The sequence below is a fragment of the Taeniopygia guttata genome, chromosome 4 (assembly GCF_048771995.1).
Source record: "Taeniopygia guttata chromosome 4, bTaeGut7.mat, whole genome shotgun sequence".
Lineage (NCBI taxonomy): Eukaryota > Metazoa > Chordata > Aves > Passeriformes > Estrildidae > Taeniopygia > Taeniopygia guttata.
In genome coordinates, this window is record NC_133028.1 from 32,109,948 (window position 1) to 32,133,397 (window position 23,450).

The 23,450-nt window shown below is 38.0% G+C and overlaps 1 protein-coding gene across 1 annotated transcript; it reads right to left on the reverse strand.

Annotated features, from left to right (window-relative positions):
* On the reverse strand, positions 1 to 23,419 carry TRAPPC11 (trafficking protein particle complex subunit 11). The gene is made up of 29 exons (XM_012573538.5): positions 22,953 to 23,419; positions 21,857 to 22,026; positions 21,356 to 21,426; positions 20,382 to 20,496; positions 17,945 to 18,044; positions 17,142 to 17,215; positions 16,823 to 16,919; positions 15,874 to 16,007; positions 15,411 to 15,558; positions 14,871 to 14,964; positions 14,435 to 14,514; positions 14,257 to 14,335; positions 14,122 to 14,176; positions 12,920 to 13,065; positions 11,797 to 11,858; positions 11,562 to 11,694; positions 10,824 to 10,954; positions 10,111 to 10,266; positions 9,482 to 9,669; positions 9,129 to 9,277; positions 7,458 to 7,579; positions 6,674 to 6,793; positions 6,247 to 6,312; positions 5,991 to 6,147; positions 4,335 to 4,443; positions 3,990 to 4,081; positions 2,972 to 3,105; positions 2,434 to 2,601; positions 1 to 950 (listed from the first exon to the last, which is right to left on the reverse strand). The coding sequence occupies exons 1-29, from the start codon at positions 23,157 to 23,159 to the stop codon at positions 906 to 908; spliced, it is 3,402 nt and encodes a 1,133-aa protein (XP_012428992.4). The 5' UTR covers positions 23,160 to 23,419; the 3' UTR covers positions 1 to 905.
* Positions 23,420 to 23,450: the final 31 nt, after the last annotated feature.

Below are 23,450 nucleotides of genomic sequence, written 5' to 3' on the forward strand. Positions count from 1 at the left end.
TACTGTCACAAGCAGTTTATTAGAACTTCACTTTGACAATAAATAAGGTTTTTCCCAAGCAATCAAAAGGTAATTATTTAGAAAGTTAAACAACACAATTTTTCACAATGCAATTTTTTATATATACATATTTTACTGCACTTTACACACCAGTTCATCCAGAGCTGTACAACAGTAGGATGTTTATTTTTAAAATTCACACAGCAGGAGAATATCAAGACATGTCTTTAATCTGGAAACTGTGTGTAAAAGTAACCCCAAACCACACCAGCTCCAGGTTGGATAGTCCAACTGAATCTCTTCTTTAGACTAGCTGCTGAATTCAAAATTGGATGTATGGCTTACCCAGGAGAAATAGCGCCTTTTGAGAGTTATGGTTTTAAAGGACTAGTAAGCTGCTCAATTGCAACAGCATGATGTAGCCATTTGTAATTTACAGTGCTACTGCACAACCTGCTGTGTCTTCAACACAAGTGGCACAGGACAAACCTCTGTAAAAAAATGGTAATTTTCAATGTTGTAAATCTCTAATAGTAAACACAAACTTTGCACTTCGCACTGTTAACTGTGAAAACATCTTTCAGGTTTGGTCAAATGAATTAGCATTTCTTAAATATTCAAGACATTTAATATGCCTCAATAATACTTCTAAGAGTTTGACATTTAAAATTTACTTCAAAAGAATGCTCCCATTAAATAAAGCACCAAGATTTCCCCACGTGTTTATTCCTTAAAGAAAGTCTATGAAACAATAGCTTTTTTTTAAACATTAGTTCTGCTAAGAGTTGTAATTTCAAAATAAAATTTAATTCTTATGGTTTGATCAAAGCCTTGTTTTGAAAGTGAGCTTTACATATTCTGTGCAACATCCCATTTCTTTAAGTGCGGAGGTACAGGTCTCAAAGTTATGCAGCTGCAATTGAGTTGTCATCTGCTTGACGACCCTGAGGCTTTAAGAAAATAAAGACAGAGAATTAAAAAAAAAAAAAACCCAAAACAAAACAAGCTGCCCAAACAAACTCCCCTCAAAAACCCAAACCCAACCAAAAAACCCACATCCAGGCAAAAATGATAGACTAGGAACTAACTCTGCAGTACTCTATTTTACAATGCAGTAAAATAGTGTTGTCAATGTAGCTCTGGTACCCAAGTGTAGCATTAAGCTTATCCTACTTCTAAAGGTTTCCAATGGTGGCACAAGCACACAGGACATCCAACTGAAATTTCAGTTTGGCCCCTAGAGGCCTCAGCTCCTCAACTGCCCTGGTAAATGCCCTCTCCACACACATCTGCACAGCTCAGACAAGGCCTGGCTGATCAGAGCACCGAGCACTACTGCAGTATAGAAAGCTGATAATTATTACTGTAAAACAGGAATTAGACTGACAATTTCTTGGAAAAATTTTAGCAACATCACTAGAAATAGAAGAGAGCAAGGAAGTAGTTCTAAAGAAGAAAAGCATCCTTACAATAAGGTTTTTTGATGTTCTGACAACTCCAAAGCAAAAGCAAAGAATTCTGAAGCTTGAGAGTCCACTGGAGTTTTATGAACACCATGCTTTTGAGAAAAAATGCTCTTCTATTTACTTAGGAGGACACCCTGACAACCAGTCTTGAAGAGCCAGTGACTGCCAGCATACTCAAAAAGTAAGTTCTGCCTATCTCTTTTGGTTAAAACAAAATTGAAATAATGCCAGACCCGTTTCCTAGAAACATGATTACAGATGTCTGAACAAGTCCAGCTCAAATAATATAAACAAGTCTTTGGGCTCCTTGCTTGTTAAAATTCTGAATAAAAAGTGAACAAAATATTCCAGAGACAGCAGCAGTGGAATGAGAAACCACTGTTTTGGGCAAATGGATTTAAATGATTCTTAAGAAGTAAAAAGATCTGTTTTTCATGGCATGACTGAACAGTCTTCAGAGTTATACCACCTATGAAAAAAAATCTAGACTGATTCACTGACAGAATGGGTTTTTAGAAGTTATTTAGGGAGATGTGGGATGCTGCAGTGTCTCTGAACCTAGTCATATGTGTTGCTCAAACACTTTTTTCAGAAGTGCTATGAATCATGGTATTAAAAGTATTTGATTACTTAGCTCGCTCTACTATGCTCAAAATAGAGGCGATTTTAAAACTCATTTTACAGAGTCAGACATGGAATAGAACAACAGAGACATAACAAGCACTTTCAGTTAGTTCACCTCGTGGTAACCAAATACATACTGCACTGAAACAGATTTTCTAAAGATTTGGGCTGACAACACCAATGCACAACACAACATTTTTCAAAGCAAGTAACCCTGTTACAAGCTGAACATTTTAGTCGGCTTAGAGACACTCAGCCTTGAACATAGCTGGGGTGGCTGTCCCCAGAATCTGCGCAGCCCCAAGGGGAGCCCTGAAACACAAGTCACTCCTCACTGCCTTACCTTTACAAAAATGTGTGTTGGTATGAAACGTCTGAGCAACTGATTGGTGAAGTTTGGGAATCGCATCAGGTTAACATGAAGAGACGGTAACTGCTGATAGCCAGCCATCAGAGGATAGAAGTTGTATAACATTTCCTGCTGTGAGCCAGGAAGGATTCGTAGCCGTATCTTAAAAAAGGAAGACAAAAAACCCACAACCATAGGTAAGTTCTGCATCCAAAAGCTCTGCCTACTTTCTATTTATGCACTAGTTACTTTCTGAAGCTGTAAAGGATGCAACTAATTTCCAATTCTAGTTAAACTATTGCTTCTATACTGAAACACCATAAACAACATGACAAACAGCTTCTAGGCAGGCTTCCATCTAGCCCTTTTTAAAATGGAGTCGGCATTCATATATTCTTCTAGACAGAATTTACCATACTTTAAACATCTAAAAAACAATGAGTTTATCCTCTGTACATCAGTGTAAGTCTAATCAATGTATTCTTCACTACCAGATAAACCAGCAAGATCAGTGGATGTGGCAATTCTGTACCTGTTTAAGGCCAGAGAACATGAAGGCATCACTGGGTTCCACGGACACCTCCACATCCTGGACTAAATTGGTCTTATTTTGTAGGTGATACCTGACAGGTAAGGACTCTCGGACTCGACCAAATGATGGCAGATCTTTGGAAAGAAAGTAAGTTATCTCAAATACAAAATACATCTTCAAGTTCCACAAAAAAAAAAAAAGTCTATTCCAAAAAGCAGTGAAAAGTTAATAAAAAAAGATACAAGAACTAGGCATCTAAACCCTTCTGGCAAGTTTCTTTAGAAACAGATTAAACAACAGAACACAGCTTCATTACAGTTTTTCAGTATCATATTTCAACATCTAGTTACAAACCTCCCAGCTGCTAACACTGCCCAAGAATACTAACTAGGAAGTCACTTCCATTGCTGCTGACTATTTTCAGCTTACAAAAATCTAATCACATATTGTCAGGAAGCTCCTTCAAAGTGTAACACGATAAGAGGACAGTGGAAGAATCTCAGTACATATGAAACCAAGCAGAGGAAAGCATTGAAATTATGTGTGTTTGGTGGGCATTTCAATCCCCCTCTGTTCTTGTGCAGGTGAAGTGCTGTAAGAGAAACATTTCACCCAGCAAGCATCTCCAGCTCTTCAGTCTGTTTCTTCCTGGGATGCACCCAGAATGTGGGCGGATGGAACAACTGCTGCCATAGGCATCTAGAGAAACCTACTGGGAAGGCAGCATCAGCAGAGCTAACTCCAGTCTCTACGCTGCTGCATAACACAGATTGAGTATTATTTCAGCTCCACTGACAGCTTTTAGAACATCTGTGTAACTACCTACCTCCTTTTCCCTTCAAGTGGGGAAAGAAGAGCAAGCCTTGAGGCAGTTTCTTTCTCTAGCTCCATAATATTCAGCACCATTTTTCTTTATTTTACTACAGTAAACTGAAACTCTGGGTGCTGTAAATTGTGGTAGTCTTTAAAATTCTGATTAGTACATGTATGTTTGGTCATGTTACCAAATTAATATTACCTGCATTAACATGGAGGGGAATGCTCTCTACAATCACATGTGGTAGAGTGATGACTGTGTTAACAACAGGTACACTTTCCACAGGTGAACTTCTGCAAGAAAAAGTCAAATGCAGACCGTGTTGAATATTATACTACATAAAGTATCGAGTAAGTATACAAACTAAGTAGTAATTAGTAGATCCAAAGTCTAAACAGTGCTTCTTACAGGAAAATACAAAACTTTTTTGTTTGTTTTTTGCACTCCTCCCCACTCCCAAAAAATCCCAAACCCAACATCTCACTATCATTCCTAAAAAAAAAATCAGCTTACTTCCTCTCCTTATCAAGGCCAAGAAATGCTTACCTCTTCCAGGAAATGATATAACATCCAGTTGCCACTCCACTAGCATTAGTAACTGGAGGACATCGAAGGCAAAAGCACTCACTGGCACTCTCACCTGTCTGTAAAACAACTATCAGCAAGATTTTGTTTAAAATCAAAGCATAACAGCAACCTAAGCCACCAAGTCTAGAAATGCAATATGACACAAACACAAGCATTCAGGCAGAAAGGCCTTTGAAGTGCTCTGCAAAGTACACCTACCTAATGTATAAATCCAATAGATTGGGAAGTATTCTAATACATGAAAGGGTAACATATATGCCACTTTACTTTCTGAACAGCATTATGGTATCTTTAATGTACACCAAGAATGATTCATTGCAAATTTAGTGTTCATAAACACACACAAAAAGCAAAATAATGCCAATTCAAATTCTACACTTCTACAGCAGATTCCAAGACATCAGCATAAGATGCCCCTGATGCTTGAAAATTAAAATTAACATGGAAACATCCCCTCTCCCTCTGAAATGGATGAGAGCAGGGGAAGAGAAGAAATACAAGAAAAACCTACTGGCTTTTCAGTGAAACTGAGTTCTCACTTTTTCTTTTCTTTTTTCTCTACTCAAATAAACTAAAAAAATAGAGTGCCTTTACATGTAGGAAGTGATTTTTAAAAAGTATTATGCAAATAGGCTTTGATCTTTCAAAAAACATCAACCAAAAGATGGGACAGCTGAACAGTTGATAGCCCTACAGGTTCATATGTCCTGGCACTTATCTCTTTAGGAGCATCACTCAGAAGCCATGAAGCACAAGGTGCCAGAGCTGAAGATGAAATATCATAGTTTGAAGACAAGGATCTGGGAAATAACTGCTTTTTGCCAGGCAACCCTTGAATCAACAGAGCAAGCAGAGCCTTAGAAGTCCTTGATTACAGGAGTGGACTGCCCCACAGTCAGGCAGAACACAGCCACCTAGAACACCTCACTGCATCCACAGTTTTGAAGGAACACATAATTCACACCTCTGATGCCACAAATGCAAAGACAATGTTTTGTTGGAAGATTTTGGATCAGCTCTGTTTTTAAGTACTCCACTTATTTAACTTCAAAGCTAACACACTGCAGTTTTAATGGCTGAGATCTTCAAGATAACTTTTTTAAATGCAAATAATAGGTTATAGAACTGTGGTAATATTAAAAAAAAAGAACAGCTACTGGTTGTTCTTTATAACCTACCCTTTCTAGCTTCACATTTTTCACTTTGGGACTGCAATCATGGACATGGATCACTGACCTTTGGATACTGCCTCTATCACATGGTAAAGCGGATTCCAGAAAGTATATATGGCCCAGAAACACTGGAAATACTGAGTATCATTTGATACGGATATCTAAGAAGCTGCATTTCAGGTGCTTTCCCTCATGTCTATTATATTTAGAATTTTATTTACCATCCATCATTCAAGTCTATTTAGTTGACCTAGTGAAGCAGAACTACATTCCAAAGCATGCTGCTGTCCACGTTGTATTCTAGCAAGCAACTAGAGTACTAAGCAGCTTTCTCCTACTTACAGTTCAATAAGCAAACATTATTTAACACATCTCCCTTTATTACTCCCAATTTATGCAAAAAGTATCCTCCTGATAGAGAACATACTCTAAGAAAACTTACCATTCTCCACATAAGATTCCAGTTGATCTACTGGGGTCATAGAAGCTGACAGTTGTAACTTGCTTGTTACAATAGTGAGAGGCCAAGGAGAGGCACTCAGGATGTCCGTCATCAGTAAAAATGGTATATCTGCAAATACTCTGTCCAAGTGCTCCAGCTGTCAAGACACACAGAAGCTCTGACTATTTCTAACTAAACAGGGTGTGACTCCAAAGTACTGTGATTCCAAAACACGAACAACTTTTCAAACACATACCTTTGTGGAGACAAATTTGACAGCAACATCAAAAGGAAATACTGTGTCTATGGTTACAGTTTCATCCTTTAGAGGCAAAGAAAGGGATGGGAAGAATAGAGGAAAAAAAGTTATATTCAGCTTAAGGCCTGGCTATTGAAGTCAAATATTATTAATATAAAGTTACTTTTAATCATTATTTTAATCAAGTCCTCCCCAGGGAAGAATGTATCTTTAAAGATATTTATGAACAAATAAAGAAAACTTTTCTTCTGCTAATAGTTATAGTACTGCTCATGCTAAAAAGGGCTACCATACTGCTGACTTAGCATTTATTCTATCTTCTAGAAAGTGTTCCAAGATACTCAAAATTACAGGTTTTAGAATATTTCTTGTATTTCACAAATTCTTCTGTACAAAATGCTAATAGCGCATCTTTAAAACCTACCCGGTGACACCTGCAGAGGATTTCTTTCCCCTCAACAACAGTGTTGATTAAGTAAGAAACATAAAACAGAAACATTCTTGCACCAACTGTTCCACAACGGATGTATATTGGTTTTTCCAGCTGCAAAATAAAGGAGACTGTGTGAGCTATAGATAAACTATATTCTGTACTAATTAGGTCTAGAGTTGTCCAAAGCTGTTAATCATCTGACTTGGTCCACCAGGGCAACAATAGAATGGGCATTATTTTGACCATAATGTATCTCATAGAAAGCACAATCTGGATCATGCAGCACATTATTTTAACCAGAGCAGCACAACTCCAGCTGCTTCACCGAATTTGTTCCAGACGCTAGTCTGTTACTTAACAATGCAAAAACAGAACCATAACTGTGTAATATATGACATAACCAACTTCTAACTAACTAGTCACAACTTCAGTTTAGTGCATATTTGATCCTCTACTCTCTTGAATCACACTTGATTATTATCTACTGTCCATTAAGCAGTGCATTTCATTAGCAGCTGAAGGTAGCCTCCTTATTTCATATCTCCTTGCTGTATCATCAAACCCAGAACATATCTGATTATCCAACCTAGTCTAAAAGACAGTCTCATTAAAGGAATACTAAACTACATGTAAACAGTAGGCAAAATATGCCATAAGCATTTCATGAATTAGTTCAGATACCAGAAAGTAAACTAAAGTTTGTCTAAGGAAGTCTTTTATTAGTTGGTCCCTATTTTCTTGAGTGTGATCTAGAAGTAAGGTTTTAAGCCTTGACCTTTTCCCCTGGTTGCAAGTCTCCTACAGGGATATCAGGAAGCAGTGCAGGAAAAGAGTCATCACATGCATCTGTTCCATGAAGAGTCACCTGAGTTTTCTGAGTCAGGTTAGCATCTTGCCCTAGGATTAAAAACAGTGTTCATATCCACACAGGTTTACATTACTAAAACATGAAAACAACAATTAAAAAAAAAAAATCTCTAAAAGCAATGCATGAGGAATTAACACAGTTCATTTTGTCAAGAGAATCTTTCAAAAGTACCAGCAGAAGACAGATTTGATAACACCTCAAAATTTTCCAAGTTGAAGCATTTGTACCCTTGCAAGTTTATTGTTTCATCTCTTTGGGCCAGGAAAAAAGAATCTCAAAAATCAGAAATCATATCTAGATATTCCCTATCATATATGTAATACAACAGCATTATGTGATTCAAGTTTTTCCTGATATTCTACAATGAAGTAGAAAGGAAGTTTCACTGTTCTGTGATTCTTTTGTTTTCAAGAACATGGTTTAACGATTTCACATATTTTAAAAACTTTTCTTTCAAGTCGGTGTTGAAAATAAATTAAAAGAAATGTATATATGTTAAATGACACCATTCTTCAGTCAGAGCTTAACTAGAATAATGGCATTACTGCAATTACATGGGATAATTTTCAAAGCAAAACAAGCCACACCTTGCCAAGGAGTTACTACTGTGGAAAATACATCACCTTCCCTACAAGTGAAATGTCAGATTTCCATTGTTCTTTTAATGCAATAAGCAAACCCACACTGACCTTGCATATCCCAAGTTAAAGAGATAAGATCAAGCAAGGGAAAAAAAAAACCCAAGAAAACACAGACCATCTATTAAACAGTGCTTCAGGAGCCAGGGCCAAACATCCAATTAAACAAGTTTCTAGAATACTCCAGTGACTTTAATGAACCATACAACTCCATAGAAAACAGGGTTCTATTTCAGAATACACAGAACATTTGGCATCCTATAGGCTAGTGACTTAAAAAATACTTTTGTCTTTCTGGATAATTGCTACAAAGAGGAATACTAAGTATAACATTTGGGCTTCACACACTGAAAACTGTCAGCAATATCTACATGGAGATAGCTAGGACTCAGACATACAATATTTGCATTTTTTTCCTTTGCTTTCTAAAAAATACTGCTTCAGTGCTCCATTCTTCCCCAAATGTCTAAAAATCAAACCATGCTGTCCAGGGCAGGGAAAACAAAAAAAAATCAGAGTGGGTGTGAGAGAAAACCCAGTCTAAAAAACAATGTCTATACTTAGAAAACATTTATCTGAGCTGTCAGCTCAGCAAGAAAAAGATTTCTGTTTGGGGAGAAGAAAACTTTAGTTACAAGCAAAATGAATAAAAATTTAGAAAAGAATATAAAAGCTTTCATGTTTTCTTTCAAACTTGTAAAGATTTATATTCTAAAAATACCCATGTAAGCCCCACAGACAAGCAGTGGTTAAAATAATCACAACTGAATGAGTCTGTCAGCTGTTGTTCTTACCACTGGTATTTCATCATTCCCAACTTTCATGTTGGTTTGGCTTTTAATTACTGCAAGAAAACAGTTTACTGTACTTCTCTGCATTGCATCCACAAAAAGGAGTCAATTATGAGACTGCTGGATTAAAAGAAAATAACCCCAAGTACCTGGCTTTAAACCTGCTGTAAGCTTGACATCTTTGGCCACTGTCTCCTCATGTGACTGGACTGTCACAATCAAACAATACATTTCATTAGTCAGGGCAGGAGGTTCATGACGGAGCTGAACAGAAATGTTTGGCACTCTAGAAATGATCCTTTAAGAGAAAAGACTCAGTTATTGTATCTTTCTTAAATAACTTGCTTTTAAGCCTAGTTTAAAGAAGGCTAAAACACCCTATTGTTTAAGAAAGTCCCCACAATTGGTGGCCTATCAAACTAAGAGATGTGAGACTCCTGAAAAACAGCATAATGGGAACAACTCAATAAAAAAAGACTAGTCTGGAACCCCAGTTACTCACATCGTGCTTGCCTGAATAGTCAAAGTGTCCCAGTGCACCTCATTGTCTGGAAGCTTAGGTCTTCTCTTGAAGGACCGTGATGCCTGCAATGCTTCTTGAGATGAAGAAGCATCTCCCCCTCCTCCTCGCCAGTTCAGAATCACACAGCGGCCAGATTCACTTCCCAGGATCAAATCCACAGAAGTGATCTGACAGACACAAATTTAAACACCCATTGGTGAGTCTTCTGATCACCTGTTGTAGGAATATAGTTTTCCAACATAGACAGACATAATAAACACATGTACCATCAAAAAGCTTCTGACAGCTTGGAGACTGAGGACCTCCACCACCCCAGGATTTTATGTTCAGGTGCAAGCAGCATAATAGACTGCAATTTCCTACCTTCCCATAGTAGTATACCAGCACTCACTTTTAAAGTATTGTGCATATTTTAAAAAGGATAACATTTTCTTGAAACAATTCTTCAATTTTTGTGGCTTTCTTCATGTTTTGTCATTGTCAATAGTTTCACAAATTCAGACATTCAGAACTGCAGTTACTTTTTAACTGCTGCTAGATTAGGGGCACATCGTAGTTTGAGTTCATTGTATGTAACAGTAAGAAGGGTACAAAACAAATGGACAAACCTCAATCTTCTTTCCTACATCTTCAGTTTTTGCAACGAATTTAAAAGAGAACTTTCTTGTTTTGCCAGGCACTAAGCACATTGTTCCTTGTGATGACTGTTCTAGGATATCACTTTTCTGATAGGCTTCTTCTACAACACAGTATTGGTTGTAATCCTACAATGGAGAAGTGGGGAAAAAAGTTGATTCGGTCAGATAGAAGACATCTTTAGAAAGTAATGGCAATATAGCAAATATTAAGGGTCTGTGTTACTGGATCAAACTGTATGGGTTTTTCCTACTTTTCACAATATCACAGTTAAACTAGCAAGTAATTACAGTGCAATTCTTTGACACAAGATATCCATTATATTAATATAACTTCACGAATCAGAAGAAATAAGACATTAAAATTATCCTTCTGAAACTTCAGCAAGCTTCATAAAAAAACAGATGAACTAACAATATGAACTAATGAACTAATGAGATGAACTAATGATGATAGATATGACAAATGAACTAATCAAACTGCATTTCAGAGTCTTATTCCAGTACCAATATATTTGTCAAAAGCAATAGATAATGCATTAACCCAAGCATCTTTCAGTTTAGAATTAACATAATTTTTGGCAAAACTTTTGATCTTTTTTTTAATGCTTAAAACTAATAAAATGTTATTCCATTCTTATTATCTGTTTCTATCACTAGGTCAGAGATATATAGAACACATGTACCTGATTATTGAAACTGATGCAGAGCTTAGAAAACCTGATAGGATGAGGACAATCGGCTCTCAAGTACACATCAAACTGCACAGGAACATCAACATGAAAACTAGGAGCAAGAAATTTTGCTTTGCACTGTACTGGAATTAAAAAAGAAAAGAAAAAGCAAAAAGAAACAAGAAGTAGGTGTTAACATGAACTGTAGGTGTTAACATGAACTGTAACATTAAATTCCAGAAGCACACTCCTGAAACGATTGTGGCAAGAACTGTTCTGTGTATACTCTTACAACTCTGTTTTGCAAGTGGACAAATTTGGTAACTAACACTGTGACAGAAAGCCACTTTTCAGCACTTGACCAAAACCTCTGCACAGGAGAGGTGATGCAGATGTCGAGCATAAAATAGATAGTCCCGTACTCTTGGATGTCATGCATGCCCCCTTTTCAATGGGAAGTATTACTCTGCACACATTCTACCCTCTTTCCTCAGAATCCTACTTCACAGCACACCAGAATATCAGAAATCTTACAAAAATAGGGAATTCTTCAGTATTCCATATTAGGGATAAGAGATCACTGACTTTTCTCATTATTTCTTATCTTGTTGATTTAGACAAGGAGCAGACCAAGGCTGTAGCACTGTTGTTAGTTTTAATACATCCTTCATATTTTCAGCCTAATTAGTTTTTTCAAGGTTTAACTACATCCAAATTTATGATCTGGTGTAAATTTTCTTTCTTACTTACCAAATGGTATAAAGTCTTGGACTTCTATTGTAAAAATATTACTGCCTGCCAAGGAAACACGGTCAGCCCACAATTTCTGTGATGCTTTCACAGCAGCAGTGTCACAATCAGGTTCAGGATCAGGGCTTTCATTCTGCAGGCAGGCAAAGGATTACAAAGAACAATAAAAGAAGGTTACCAGACACTGACCACTCTTAGGATTATTTGAAATGGTAATAGGAGGTCTGCCACTTACCATCAGAACTTTTATGAGATTTTTTTCTATTCGTGATTTCTGATCTTCTTTAAGAGTAGATGCTAATGAAGAGAACAAAACAAAGATTACAAGACAGAAGCAAGGGTCTCTACTTTTTCCTAACAGTAAATCTTGCTCTCAGATTGCATCTTTGAAATAACACATTCCAGAGGGAAAAAATTCTAACATCTATCTACCATAACAAAGGACATTCCCATTTTAAATGTTTCCTCTTACTTTCACTAGAACCAAGTAAAATATTTTTTGATTAGATAAGCATTTTGTAATTTATTGGAGCAAAGCCTCAGAAGAATAATGCTTATACCTCCTTGTTGTTTATGTTTAAAAACAGAAGCAAGCATAGACAAGTCTGGAAAACACAAAGAAGCCAGCTCAGATAATACTGGAATAAAACAACTGCAAAAAAAACTTCCTCCTGTCACCTTCCTTTCACAGAAGGTGATAGGAAGAAACAAGGACTACTTAAAATAAGCATTCTTTTCTTGAATAAAGGTGGTTTTGCATCATTTTCTATTCTTCAATACAGAGCTGCCTGACTAGCTCTAGGAAGATGCAAACCCATTACCACGGGCACTAATAGTGGTATTAGCAATTTAGGGCCCCAAAGGATTATTTCTGCAATGTCAGGGAGCAGGCATTACACAGACCAGAGTGTTTGCATTTTTACCGTGGAGCCACCCTATGCCACATTTTTCCCCTAAAACACCCCGCGTACATATTTCATCAGAGTTCTGTAAAGATTCTTGGAGAAGCATATTTGGGATATTAAAGTCCAGAAAAATCATGTTAGCTTTGTTACTAGGAAAAATGTTTTTCTCTTTTAGCTGTACTACTGTTCCTTGCCTTCCCAAAGCTCCAGAAGTTCCTGTTACATTATTTGAACAGTCTCAAATGAAGCTCTGCGTCTCTGATATCCTGACACAGTCTATTTGAATGCAATGAATTTTATAATTGAAGAAAGACAACTCAACTCTCAGTGTAGCACAGAAAGTAGTGAAAATCCAGCACAAGTACAGTTATTTTGTATCAAATAATTTGAAGTACTGTAAGCACTGTGTCTGACAATGATTTGTCATATTTCAAAATATTCATAGACAATTACCTCTGCCCAGTAGCTCTAAAGAGTATGTGATATAATCTTTCAGCTGGGCCATCAGATATGAACATTTGAGTGCTGTTGTCAATATGGAAGTGAGGAGGGTCCACCATCCTTCACTGCGATAATCACACATAACATAATCCAATAGCCTGCAAAACAGTCAAGTTGAGAGGAAACAAGTTATGCTTACCAAAATGCTTTAGAAGCATGCATTTTTTTTGTATCATTAATACAAAATTCATCTTCACTAATACAAATGCTAGATTAAAGTCTACTGTTTATCCAAGGCAATGATTTATTGAAAACAGCATGGAACTATGATAAAGAAACATTTATTCCCTGAATTTTCTATTTCTAGATAGAAAATTTTTCATAAGAGAACAACAAGAAAACTCATCTGTCTTCACATAAAGAAGTAGCAAAACAGCAACTGGACAGCAGTGCCTTAGTCCAATATCACATTAAAAATATGCCTTACTATTGAATATGCAGTAAGTATTTAGAAAAGGAAACCAAACCTCCACAATAAAGTCCCCTTCCAAACTCAAGAAATTTAGTGTTCCTTAAGCCAACAGTTTCGTTTCTCTCCTACTTCCCATCCCCCTACAAGGGTTTCAAAGGTCCACAACATATTCATCAATCTTTATCAGGCAAAACCACACACCATAATATGTTCCAAACACACTTTGCTGTTACTAGCAAAACAGAGAAGTGATTTTTTTTAAACTCCTCTCAACTATTTAAGACAAGAATTTCTGCCTTCTTCAGAAAAAGCCACCTAACACAAACAAAAAAATGCCTGTTCATAGAGCAATTAGGCTTGACACAAATTGATCTGCTTATCCTAGCCTATCTTCTCTTCCATGTAATGTCCAGTCACCTACTAACAAGTAAATACATCTCTCCTACTTCAAACAAAAGAAAGAGACAGCATTCAATCAGTGAGTTAGATATAGATAATTTGCCAATATGGCAAATTCCCACGACAGCTCAGAGCAGGAAGTTTTTATGCTCTAATAACTGACTCATATGTTTTAGTTTCATTTATATAAGTGGGGTTCATAGACTCAATAGCTTGTGCTTCAATCACAACCAGATACAAGGAGCATCTCATACAAGCTTCCAACATTATTCCATAGCAATTAGACATGGGGATCTTAGTGAGAAGGCAGCACATAAAAGAAGCAATCATAAATGATACTCACTTCAAAGCTTTGGCATAATCTTTAGCATAGTAATATTCTTCTCCCATTTGAACCACTGGAAAAAAAAATCCCAATCACTACTGAAAGCCTTTGCAAAATTAAATTTTAAAAATTTATCTGGTTATCTATACTTACTCAAATGACTTTTCATTCTTGGACATTTGTATTTCTTGAATTGTGCGACAGCATTACTCAACAAAGTGATTATTAGCTCCTAGTGGATAAAACCATTATTGATATCATTATATTTGCAAACATTAGGGTCATGTTAAAACAACAGATTATTATTATTTTTTTTAAGAATAAAACTTACTGAGTGGAGAACATTTTTCTCTTTTAGCTGTAGGGATAAAATCCCCATCTTCTCCTTTTCAGGATCAGAAAGATCAAAGCCTGCATAAGACAATGAAAAAACCCATGAAACTGGAATTCTGTCCAGACGCAAAGGGAACAATTTATACCATGAGCAACATGCAATGCAAGCTTCAACTCAAACACACTCACACATTCTATTACCTCACAGGCAGCTACATCTCCCTAGAAGGAAAATTCTAGAACACAATTATTTTTCCCCATGCTTTTAAGAATCTACCCAAAATCAGCAAATTACAATAAAACCACCTAGTCCTTATACTGCATATTTTAGTATTTAAAGTGTATATGTTAAGACAAATTAGTCCTTTTCTAATCTGATATCAAGTAAGGATTCATAAATAGGCTCATATTTCTGTAGCAGTAGACAAACATACTTAATATTCCTTGCCGCCATGGTCTTTGCCCATAAAAGTCAAGCACTCCAGTTTGCGTTTCCAGGGGATCTGGATTGGGATACGTCACAGAGGACTGTAAATTCAAGTATAGTAATTAAAAGGGGTCCTGTTTTGTTTTCTGCCAGGCAAGTGTTAGGAAAATACTAAAACAATACCCTCCCCATATCCTAGTACCAATGCTCTTGTTTCTCTGCTTCCTGTAAGTCACCAGAGACAGTGCACATATAAACACAGTAGAAAAACAAAGTGAGTTTTCAAGTATCCAGAGATGCACAAGTATATTAAAAAAAAAACTTAAAACATGTCAGATTAATTTGTAAATAAATAAATACTAATGTATTTGTCCTGGGGCAACCTTATCCATACATTACAAATACACGTAATGTTAACAAGCATCACAAAGACACATATCTTTTCCTCAGATTTCATTTACACGTATTACAGATTGTTCCACTTAAGACTACATTAGGGAATTCACTATCTGGTTAATTACAAAGCATTTTTCCCCTCACAACTTACATCATGGTTACAAAGCACACTTGCTAGTTGTTTCCGTTCCTGTGCATAGTAGGCTGCCTGCTGGTAATAGAACCCTGGATTCTGAGTTTGAATTGCTGTCAATCCCAGCTTAATTGCTTCATCAAACAAGTCACCAAAAGCCTGAAACCTGTTTAAAAAAAATCATAACCAAGATTATGTATAGAACAGCAATATGAACTAAAACATACCCTATAAAAAAAGTTCTGGTTACTCAAGACAGATAATATTTCTCTGAACTTTAGCATCTAAGTTCTATGGCTGCATTTGCTCATACTCTCTTCATTCAAAGACAGAAGTAGTCAATGATCGATGCAAAACAGAACAACAGTGTATTTTACGTTCTTGTGTATCTTTTAGAGAGCTAAGAATTTGTATCTTGTCTAGACAAGTAAATATTTTGAAGTTCACTGTTTATCTAAAACACTACTAAGCAAAAACATACTGTTTAGACATCCAGGCAGCATGCTCAAAAGCCAGTTCTGCACTTCCTATTTTTTTCTTGCATAGGTCAATATGCTTCCTGAACTGTGCAATAGCATCCAGTGGAGTATTATGTTGAAAACAGAGGCGACAGATCTAGGAATAGATAAAAATAAAGTGAAAAACCACTGTTAGGCTGTTAAGGATTAGCACTCAATCCTGCCAGTCCCCCAACTAATTCTACATATTTCTGAAGAGCAAAATTGTGTAAAAAAACAAAGGAAGAAAAATTTATGGTTTGCATCTGTAAACCATAATGTACTACACCTGAAACCATGTGGTTCTCTACTTTATCTAATACTATTTATCATCCCCTTCTTGCCCAAGCCATCAATGGAAGAGTGCATAACTCACTGCCAAACATAACAGAGAATTTCAGAGCTTCTAGAAAGATTATTATTTTGAAGCCTGCAGTCCACAAATGGAATTTGATGGAGTACAACTCCAAGATTCTTGTAAATGGTGGGATAGTTTTGCTTTACCTAAAAGCCCTCAAAATACCACAAAAGTATGGACTGATTTTTAGAGAGTTACTTTCTTCCCCCTAACAAGCAGTAAGTGAACTATATTGGCCTAAGGTTTGCAAGAAGACAAAAATATTCAAGGAACAAGCAGCCTTGGTGTTCATTCTCCCAGCACAGAGTGAGAGAGCCTAGTCTTTCAGAAGACTGCATCTCAAATGAACTCAAATCCTTCAAGATAATCCCAAACTTCAGCGAAGGATCTTTCTTTTGTGTGGAATTCAGAAGTCTCTGTAAGTCTGAGCATAAATGGTGTTCCAATGCTAACTCTATCTAATCCATCTCTGTAAAAACAATATAAAACTGAACTTTACAACTTTCCCCATTAAAGGCGCATCAACCTTTTTCTTTTAAGTAACAGATGTCAAAGACTAGAAATACAGATGTTACCTTGTAATTTATAAATCCTGCCATGGTCTTGATTTCCAGCATGTTTGTTTCATGAGCCCTCAATTCATGCACAAGATTATATGCAGTTCTGTAATTCCTAAGCAGTAATAATTACAGTTAAATCACACATGATAATAAAGTTCTATAAAAGGACTGCCAACAGTGAAAAACAGCCTTCCAACCAGAGCATTCTTCCCAGTGAAGAACTTGCCCCTTACATACATGTTTAAATAATTTTGCATTCAGGAAAGTATTTGTCAGTTTATGGCTTAGCTGTAATTTGGGGTAGAGAGGGTGGGGAAGATAACATAAGTCTTACTTGAGAGCATTCTGTGTATCCTGTTTCAGCTCACTGAAGAAGGCTATTTTGAACTGGTGTCTAACAAACAAAAGCTGCAAAACACAACCAGTGTACATCATTCACAAAATCCAAACATACCTTGTTACCTACAAAGAGATACAGGTGGTGACTTCAGAGGTTTACATAACAGTTTACCTAAAAAAGTGACCATGCAACTGTTTCCTAATAGTTCTGTCTGCCACCATGATGCAAGAGTGATCTTTCAATAGATTTAATCTACTCAAAGCCTGTTACCCTGGCACAAGGGAGAGGCTTTGTAACACCCCAAAATCTCTATGCCAACAGAGCTGATTGTGGTTTGGACCACGCCACTTGGATTCCAGCTTCCAAGAGACAAAGCTGGCAATTGCAACAGAACATAATGTGTCTGAGTGCATTTGAAAAGCAAAAGTTAAAAACTGAAATCAAGTGCAATTCTGAGTACAAAATATCTAAGGGAAACATATCCCACAATTTAAGATACCACACTCAAATAGGTTAAACCAGTAGATAAATTAGAAGTTTTTCTTTTTTTAATCTGAGAACTTAATTTTGCCCTGCAGGTCTTCCAAGGAAGATATGAGAAAGACAAATGTAAGAACAAAACAAATCAAAATAAAAGTTTAAATTGCAGAAAATGGAATCAGATTTACTTCCTATACTAAGAGAGGACATCTCAAATTGGAAGAGAGGAATAAAAACATTTAAGTAACAAACAGTTATTTTCATGTTTTAACATGCAATATAGCTTGCACAGTATTTCAAAAATAGGGTAACGTTACCTGATGAGTGGTTTTGTTCAAGAACTCCTTATGAGATTTAACTCTTCTTATTTCTGTATAATAGTAAGTTTGTGCATGCTCATAGAAAGCATTTTCCAACCTGCAAAAAAGTTGCTCATAAGTTTAACAAAGTTTCTCCCACATACAAAGAAATTCTTAAGTTCTTCAAAATAAGTTACTTTTAATCATGTTTGTTTTACTGTTGGCAAAGGACCTTGTGGTATTACTAAACTCCTCTAAGTTACCACACAGGGTAAGAGTCTGCAGACAAAAACCTTTGACAAAAGGGGTAGTAGTAAGTAAGACAAGTAAGTTGAGAGCTTAATATACTAACTTCTCATACAACAAACTCTAGTATTTAATTTAAGATAATCTCAGGATAAGCTGTTCTGATTTTGCAAGGTAATAGAAAGATGAAAGATGCCCTTAAGTAAAAAAAAAAAAAAAAACCTGCAGAGGCTCACAGAATATGTCTGAACTGCATCTGTTTGCTGGACTGTGGGGGAACGAGTGGAAAGGAAAAAAATAGCAGTAAATAAAATTTTGAGGATACAGACTAGGTCTCATCATTCTGTCCAAACATCAATAGCTACCTCTTGCAGAGTTAACAATGGAACTTGTCTTGAAGAGAGATAGCCCACAGCAACTCACAGGGAGAGAGGACAAAGAGGACAAGAACACCAAATACAATATGAGACTGAGGAGTAGCTAAGGAGCATATGTTTTATGATCAATCTGTAATGAGTAAAATCAATTAGAACAAGATCAAAAGCCAGGAGAGGAATACATGCAACAGCACTGACACATGCAGGAAATAAAGGCTGAAGTACCAGTTCTGTTCTTATAATCTCAATTTAGCACCAAAAAACATATGAAAAGCTAGAAGTAATGGTTACTTTATTTTGATCAATTCCAGTGGCAGTTTGTGAGCAGCATGAATACAATAGCAGCATTAATTTATGTTGGCATTTATTCTGTTTATATATAAATATGAGGGTTAGCTTCAGACTGTGACCCCTCCTCTCCCTGAGGATATATGGAAAAATTTAAACTAATTATAGTAAAACATGCTTTGACTTAGTTTGAACCCGTCTTTTCAGAGCTATGAAAAAGTGTCTACCTTTCCTCAGTCTGTTTTTGAGAGGCTTTCCTAGATTATTTGAAGTTGTAGTCCATGTAAATATCAAAACAGAAGGCACAAGAAATGTATAAAATGGCAAAGACATAATATTTGCAACCAGGTAGATGCCACTTAACATAAACAGGAGAGAACTACATGGCCAGGAAGTGGAAGGGGAGGAAAAACCAAAGGCCTGCTAAGAGATAAACCTAAAAACATTTTTATGGAAAATCATTTCAAACCAGAAGGGCCAAAACCACTGTAGAAGTAGAAAACCCCACTTTACCTCTATCTGAGGAATATCTTGGGATATCTACTAATATTTCTTTAAAAGCAACATCTCTGACTGTCATTACTCAACCTCACAGAGAAATGAAATTGTGTGGAATTCATCAGAATAACCTGAAGAATTCCAGCGAACACGTAAAACATTCACTGCTAGTCTACAATCAGTGTGCCACATAGCACTCATCTCAACCTATGACCTCTCAAATTCTCCACTAGAATCATGGAATTGTTTAGATTGGAAAAGACCTTTAAGATCATCAAATGTAACTGTCAACCTATTACCAAGTGCATCACTAAGCCCATCCTACTGTCACTAAGCAGAATATATGCATCTTTTAAATACACCTTCAATGGTGACTCAACCTCTTCCCTAGGCAGCCTGTTCCAACACATAACTCCTCTGGTGAAGAAATTTTTCCTAATATCCAATCTAAATCTCCCCTGATGCAACTTAAGCCATTTCTTCTCACCCTACAGCTTGAAGGGAAGCCCTGGGGAAGAGACCAACCGTCCACTACAGCCTCCTTTCAGGGAGTTGTAGAGAGCAATAAAGTCTCCCCTGAGCCTCCTCTTCTCCAGACTGAAGACCCCAAGCTACCTCAGCTGCTCCTCATAAGGCTTTTGCTCCAGATCCTTCACCAGCTCTGTTGCCCTTTCCCTGGACACACTCTAACACCTCAATATTTTTCTTGCACTGAAGTGCCCAGAAGTGGACTGCATGAACACAGAACTGCATGGATTTCCATCCACTATCTCCACTGAGCCAGCAGAATGAAGGCCCTTGCTAGCACACCAGTATTCCAACACTGGCATGCTGACCCGAGGCTTATTTTTAGTGAAACTGGTTTTATCCCTTTCCCACTTTAAGTCTAGTTTAAAGCCCCTTCAGTAAGCTCTGCTAACTATTGTGTGCAGATCCTTCTTCCCCTTTGAGACAAGTGTTCACCACCTGCTGCTAGCAGGCTAGGTGCCATGTAAGCCAACCCACAGACTGCAAACAGAGCAAGACAGGGGTTTATGGTCACTTACCTTATAATATAGCCAACAAGATGATCCGTGTGGGGAAGTACAAAGAGTGATTTTCCAGAGAGGTCACAAGCATTACATAAAGCTGCAGCCCTCTCTGATGCAATAACATCTTCCCCTAGTGAAGTCAAGGAAAGCACAAGTAAGCCTATGTGGTGCTGCAATGTCAAACTAGTTCTAAAAGTTTAAATGGCAGGTTATGAACCTTAGGTAGACCAAATGATCTAAACAGTATTGAAAAATCTAATAAAGATAAAACCAAGAGCACATTCTGTCTTACTTCTTTCAGAGTACTATGTGCTTCATCCAACAGAACATGTACAGAAACTTTCTAGCAGTTTTTAAACAAAAAATTACAAGTATAATGTAAGTTTTTAATCTCTCACAGAATCAAATATCCCGTGTCTTGAGAAATAACATAATATCCAGGAAAGACAAACACATATAGCAGGTAGAGAAAAAAAAAAAAAAAGGTTTGTCAGACACTAGAAAGCACACAGTAGCTCTACAGAAATGTAAAGGTAAAGTGTATCACATTTCACAGTTCCACATGGCTCTAAAATGTTATTGATTAAAACTAGTTAAGACAAAAAATCTCTGTAGGTACCAAATACTCTTACTCTAAGTTCTCAATGCTTTACTGGTTTACCTGAGCTCAAGCAATGTTTAAAATGCAACTTGCTAACAAGAAGGCAGGTCAGATGTATTACCACATAAAGCATCTGTGATACTGTGTATCAAAAAATGCACTTGGACTTAAGAGGAAGAAGTTAGGGATAAAAGCATCAAATGTTTAGGGTCAACTGTCCAGAATGCTCTTTTTATCCTTACAGCTTTCTGCAATCACAGTGCATTTAATGAATGAAGATGACATCAGATGAAGAACCACAGATAATGTGACAACCCAAAGTCAGCTCAGTCCACCGGGCCTTCTGAAAAATGAAAACACCACAACTGTATGTAGAGTTTTCAAGTACCTGGAGGCAATGGTGTTTTTTTCTGAATCAAAACCACAGCAACTTTGGTATTTCTTCCCTGCAAACTCTGCCTAAAATAAAGACAACATAGTACAGTGTCAAGGTTCCACTTCTTATTTCTGAATAACCAGAAAAAAAAAAAAAATCAGTCTAGATGGAAGCACTGGAAGAATGCTACAAAGGTGAAAAACCCAAATGACACAATATGCTCAATCATTCAGAGAATGCGGTCTTCCTTCTTTTGGGACAGAATAATTGTGCTGAGTTTAGCAAGTAAAATTTCAGGGGCTGTTTTTATTTAAGTAAAATAAGTAACAGTTTTACAAATAAACCATTAAAAAAGTTCTTTACTGTGAGTTGTATATTACAAAGCAAAGTTCCAAATTCCCCTTAACTCATGTTTAAGAAAAAAATATTGTATGTTCTAGAATACAAACAGATTCTCCATTTCACGCTTACATTAGCTTGCAGCACATTATGAAGCAAGTGAAAAAAACCTACCTGACAATTTCAACTCGAGTAGCACACTCCAGCTGTTTTTCCTTCCACTGTGGCTCATCCCAGTCCAGTTCATAGAATACCACCACAAGTGCTGGAACCAAATTCAGGTGTTTGTTCATCCAACCAGTCTTCAAGATTCCTTTTGGAATATACCACTCATAGGATGTCCGCTGAAAATATTGAAGATATTGAAGCAAGCTACAAAACCCATTTATAAATATTTATAGCACAAGAAATGGCATATCCTCTACATTCTTGTCACTAAATATGTTTGTCATCTTGCCTTTAACATTGCTCCCCTCAAGCCTTTGCTTCCTATTAAGCCATTTCCCTCAACAGCTCAGGAATCAGGGCCTGATATTAGCAGCAAAGAACAACAGATACCAGGAAAACTAGAGAGGAGGGTTAAGTTCAGGAGCAAGTCTCATACACTGCCATGAAATGCTAGGCTCAATTGAACACAATGGTCTCAAAACCAGTTTAGATTATTTGTCTTTGCCAGCATCATGGAATTATGTAATTTCCTAATAGTTAAAGTCATTGACATTGCTTCTTAACTTGCCACTGCAAAGCAGAGAGAATAGCAGAGATATTCTTTCTGCTGTGTTTCACTCAGTTAAAGTGACATGTTTTGTAAAAGAAAAGCTTGATAGGTTAGGTTAGGGTTTTGTTTTTTTTTCAGAATATATTATCTAGTTTCTCCAGAGCTGAGTATTGGGTTTCATTAAAGATCAAATTTTACAGGGTACCTTAATGCTATGTAGAAGAGTAGCAAGTACTTTAAAAAGCAAACCATACGGGCTTTCTCTGCTTCTGGCTCATGAGCTAAGGCATCCCTAGGTTTCCTATGCACAAGCTGCACTCCATCACAACGCCCTCGCCTGCTCCTTCGCCCTAACTTGAAGCCCCCACACTTTCCCTGCAGGATCGGGGGAAGAGGCAGCCGAGGTCCGGCAGAGCGCGGTGCCAGCTGGCCGCAGCCCAGGCAGAGCGGAGCACGGCCCCTGCCCGCAGGGAGCACCGGGTCCCGCTCCCGGGGCAGCGGGCGAGGACCCCGCCAGGACGCGGAGCAGCCGGGGCCGGCGCCGCTCTCTACCTTCGTCCTGCACTTGGGGTACTCGTGGTCGCCGGGCAGCACTTTGAAGGAGATGGGGACGCGGTCGGCTCTGCGGTTGGCGCAGAAGGCGTCCCACACGGCGCGGTGCACGGCGTTGTACACCACGTCCAGGCCGGTGAGCGTGACGAACGCCATGGGCCGGCAGCACAGCTCCACCGGGAAGTCCCAGTGAGACGGAGGGGTCATCCTGCGCCCGGGACGGCGGCCTGCGAGGCCACGGGACGGCGGCGGAAGGGCGGCCCAAGCCGGCCACAAGAGCACCCCGTTGTCCCGCGCCCGTGCTCCCCGCGGCGGGATGGAGCCGGGAAGCGCCGGGAAGCGCCAGCTGGGAGCGGCCGCGGGTCACGGGAGGCGGCGCGGGCGGGCCGCCGCCTCAGGAAGCGAGCGCCGGGCAGCGTCAGAGGGGCAGCGCGAGCGGCCAATCGGCCCCTCCGCTGCCCCCTCGGACCAGTCAGGAGCGCCCGCGCGGTGACGTCA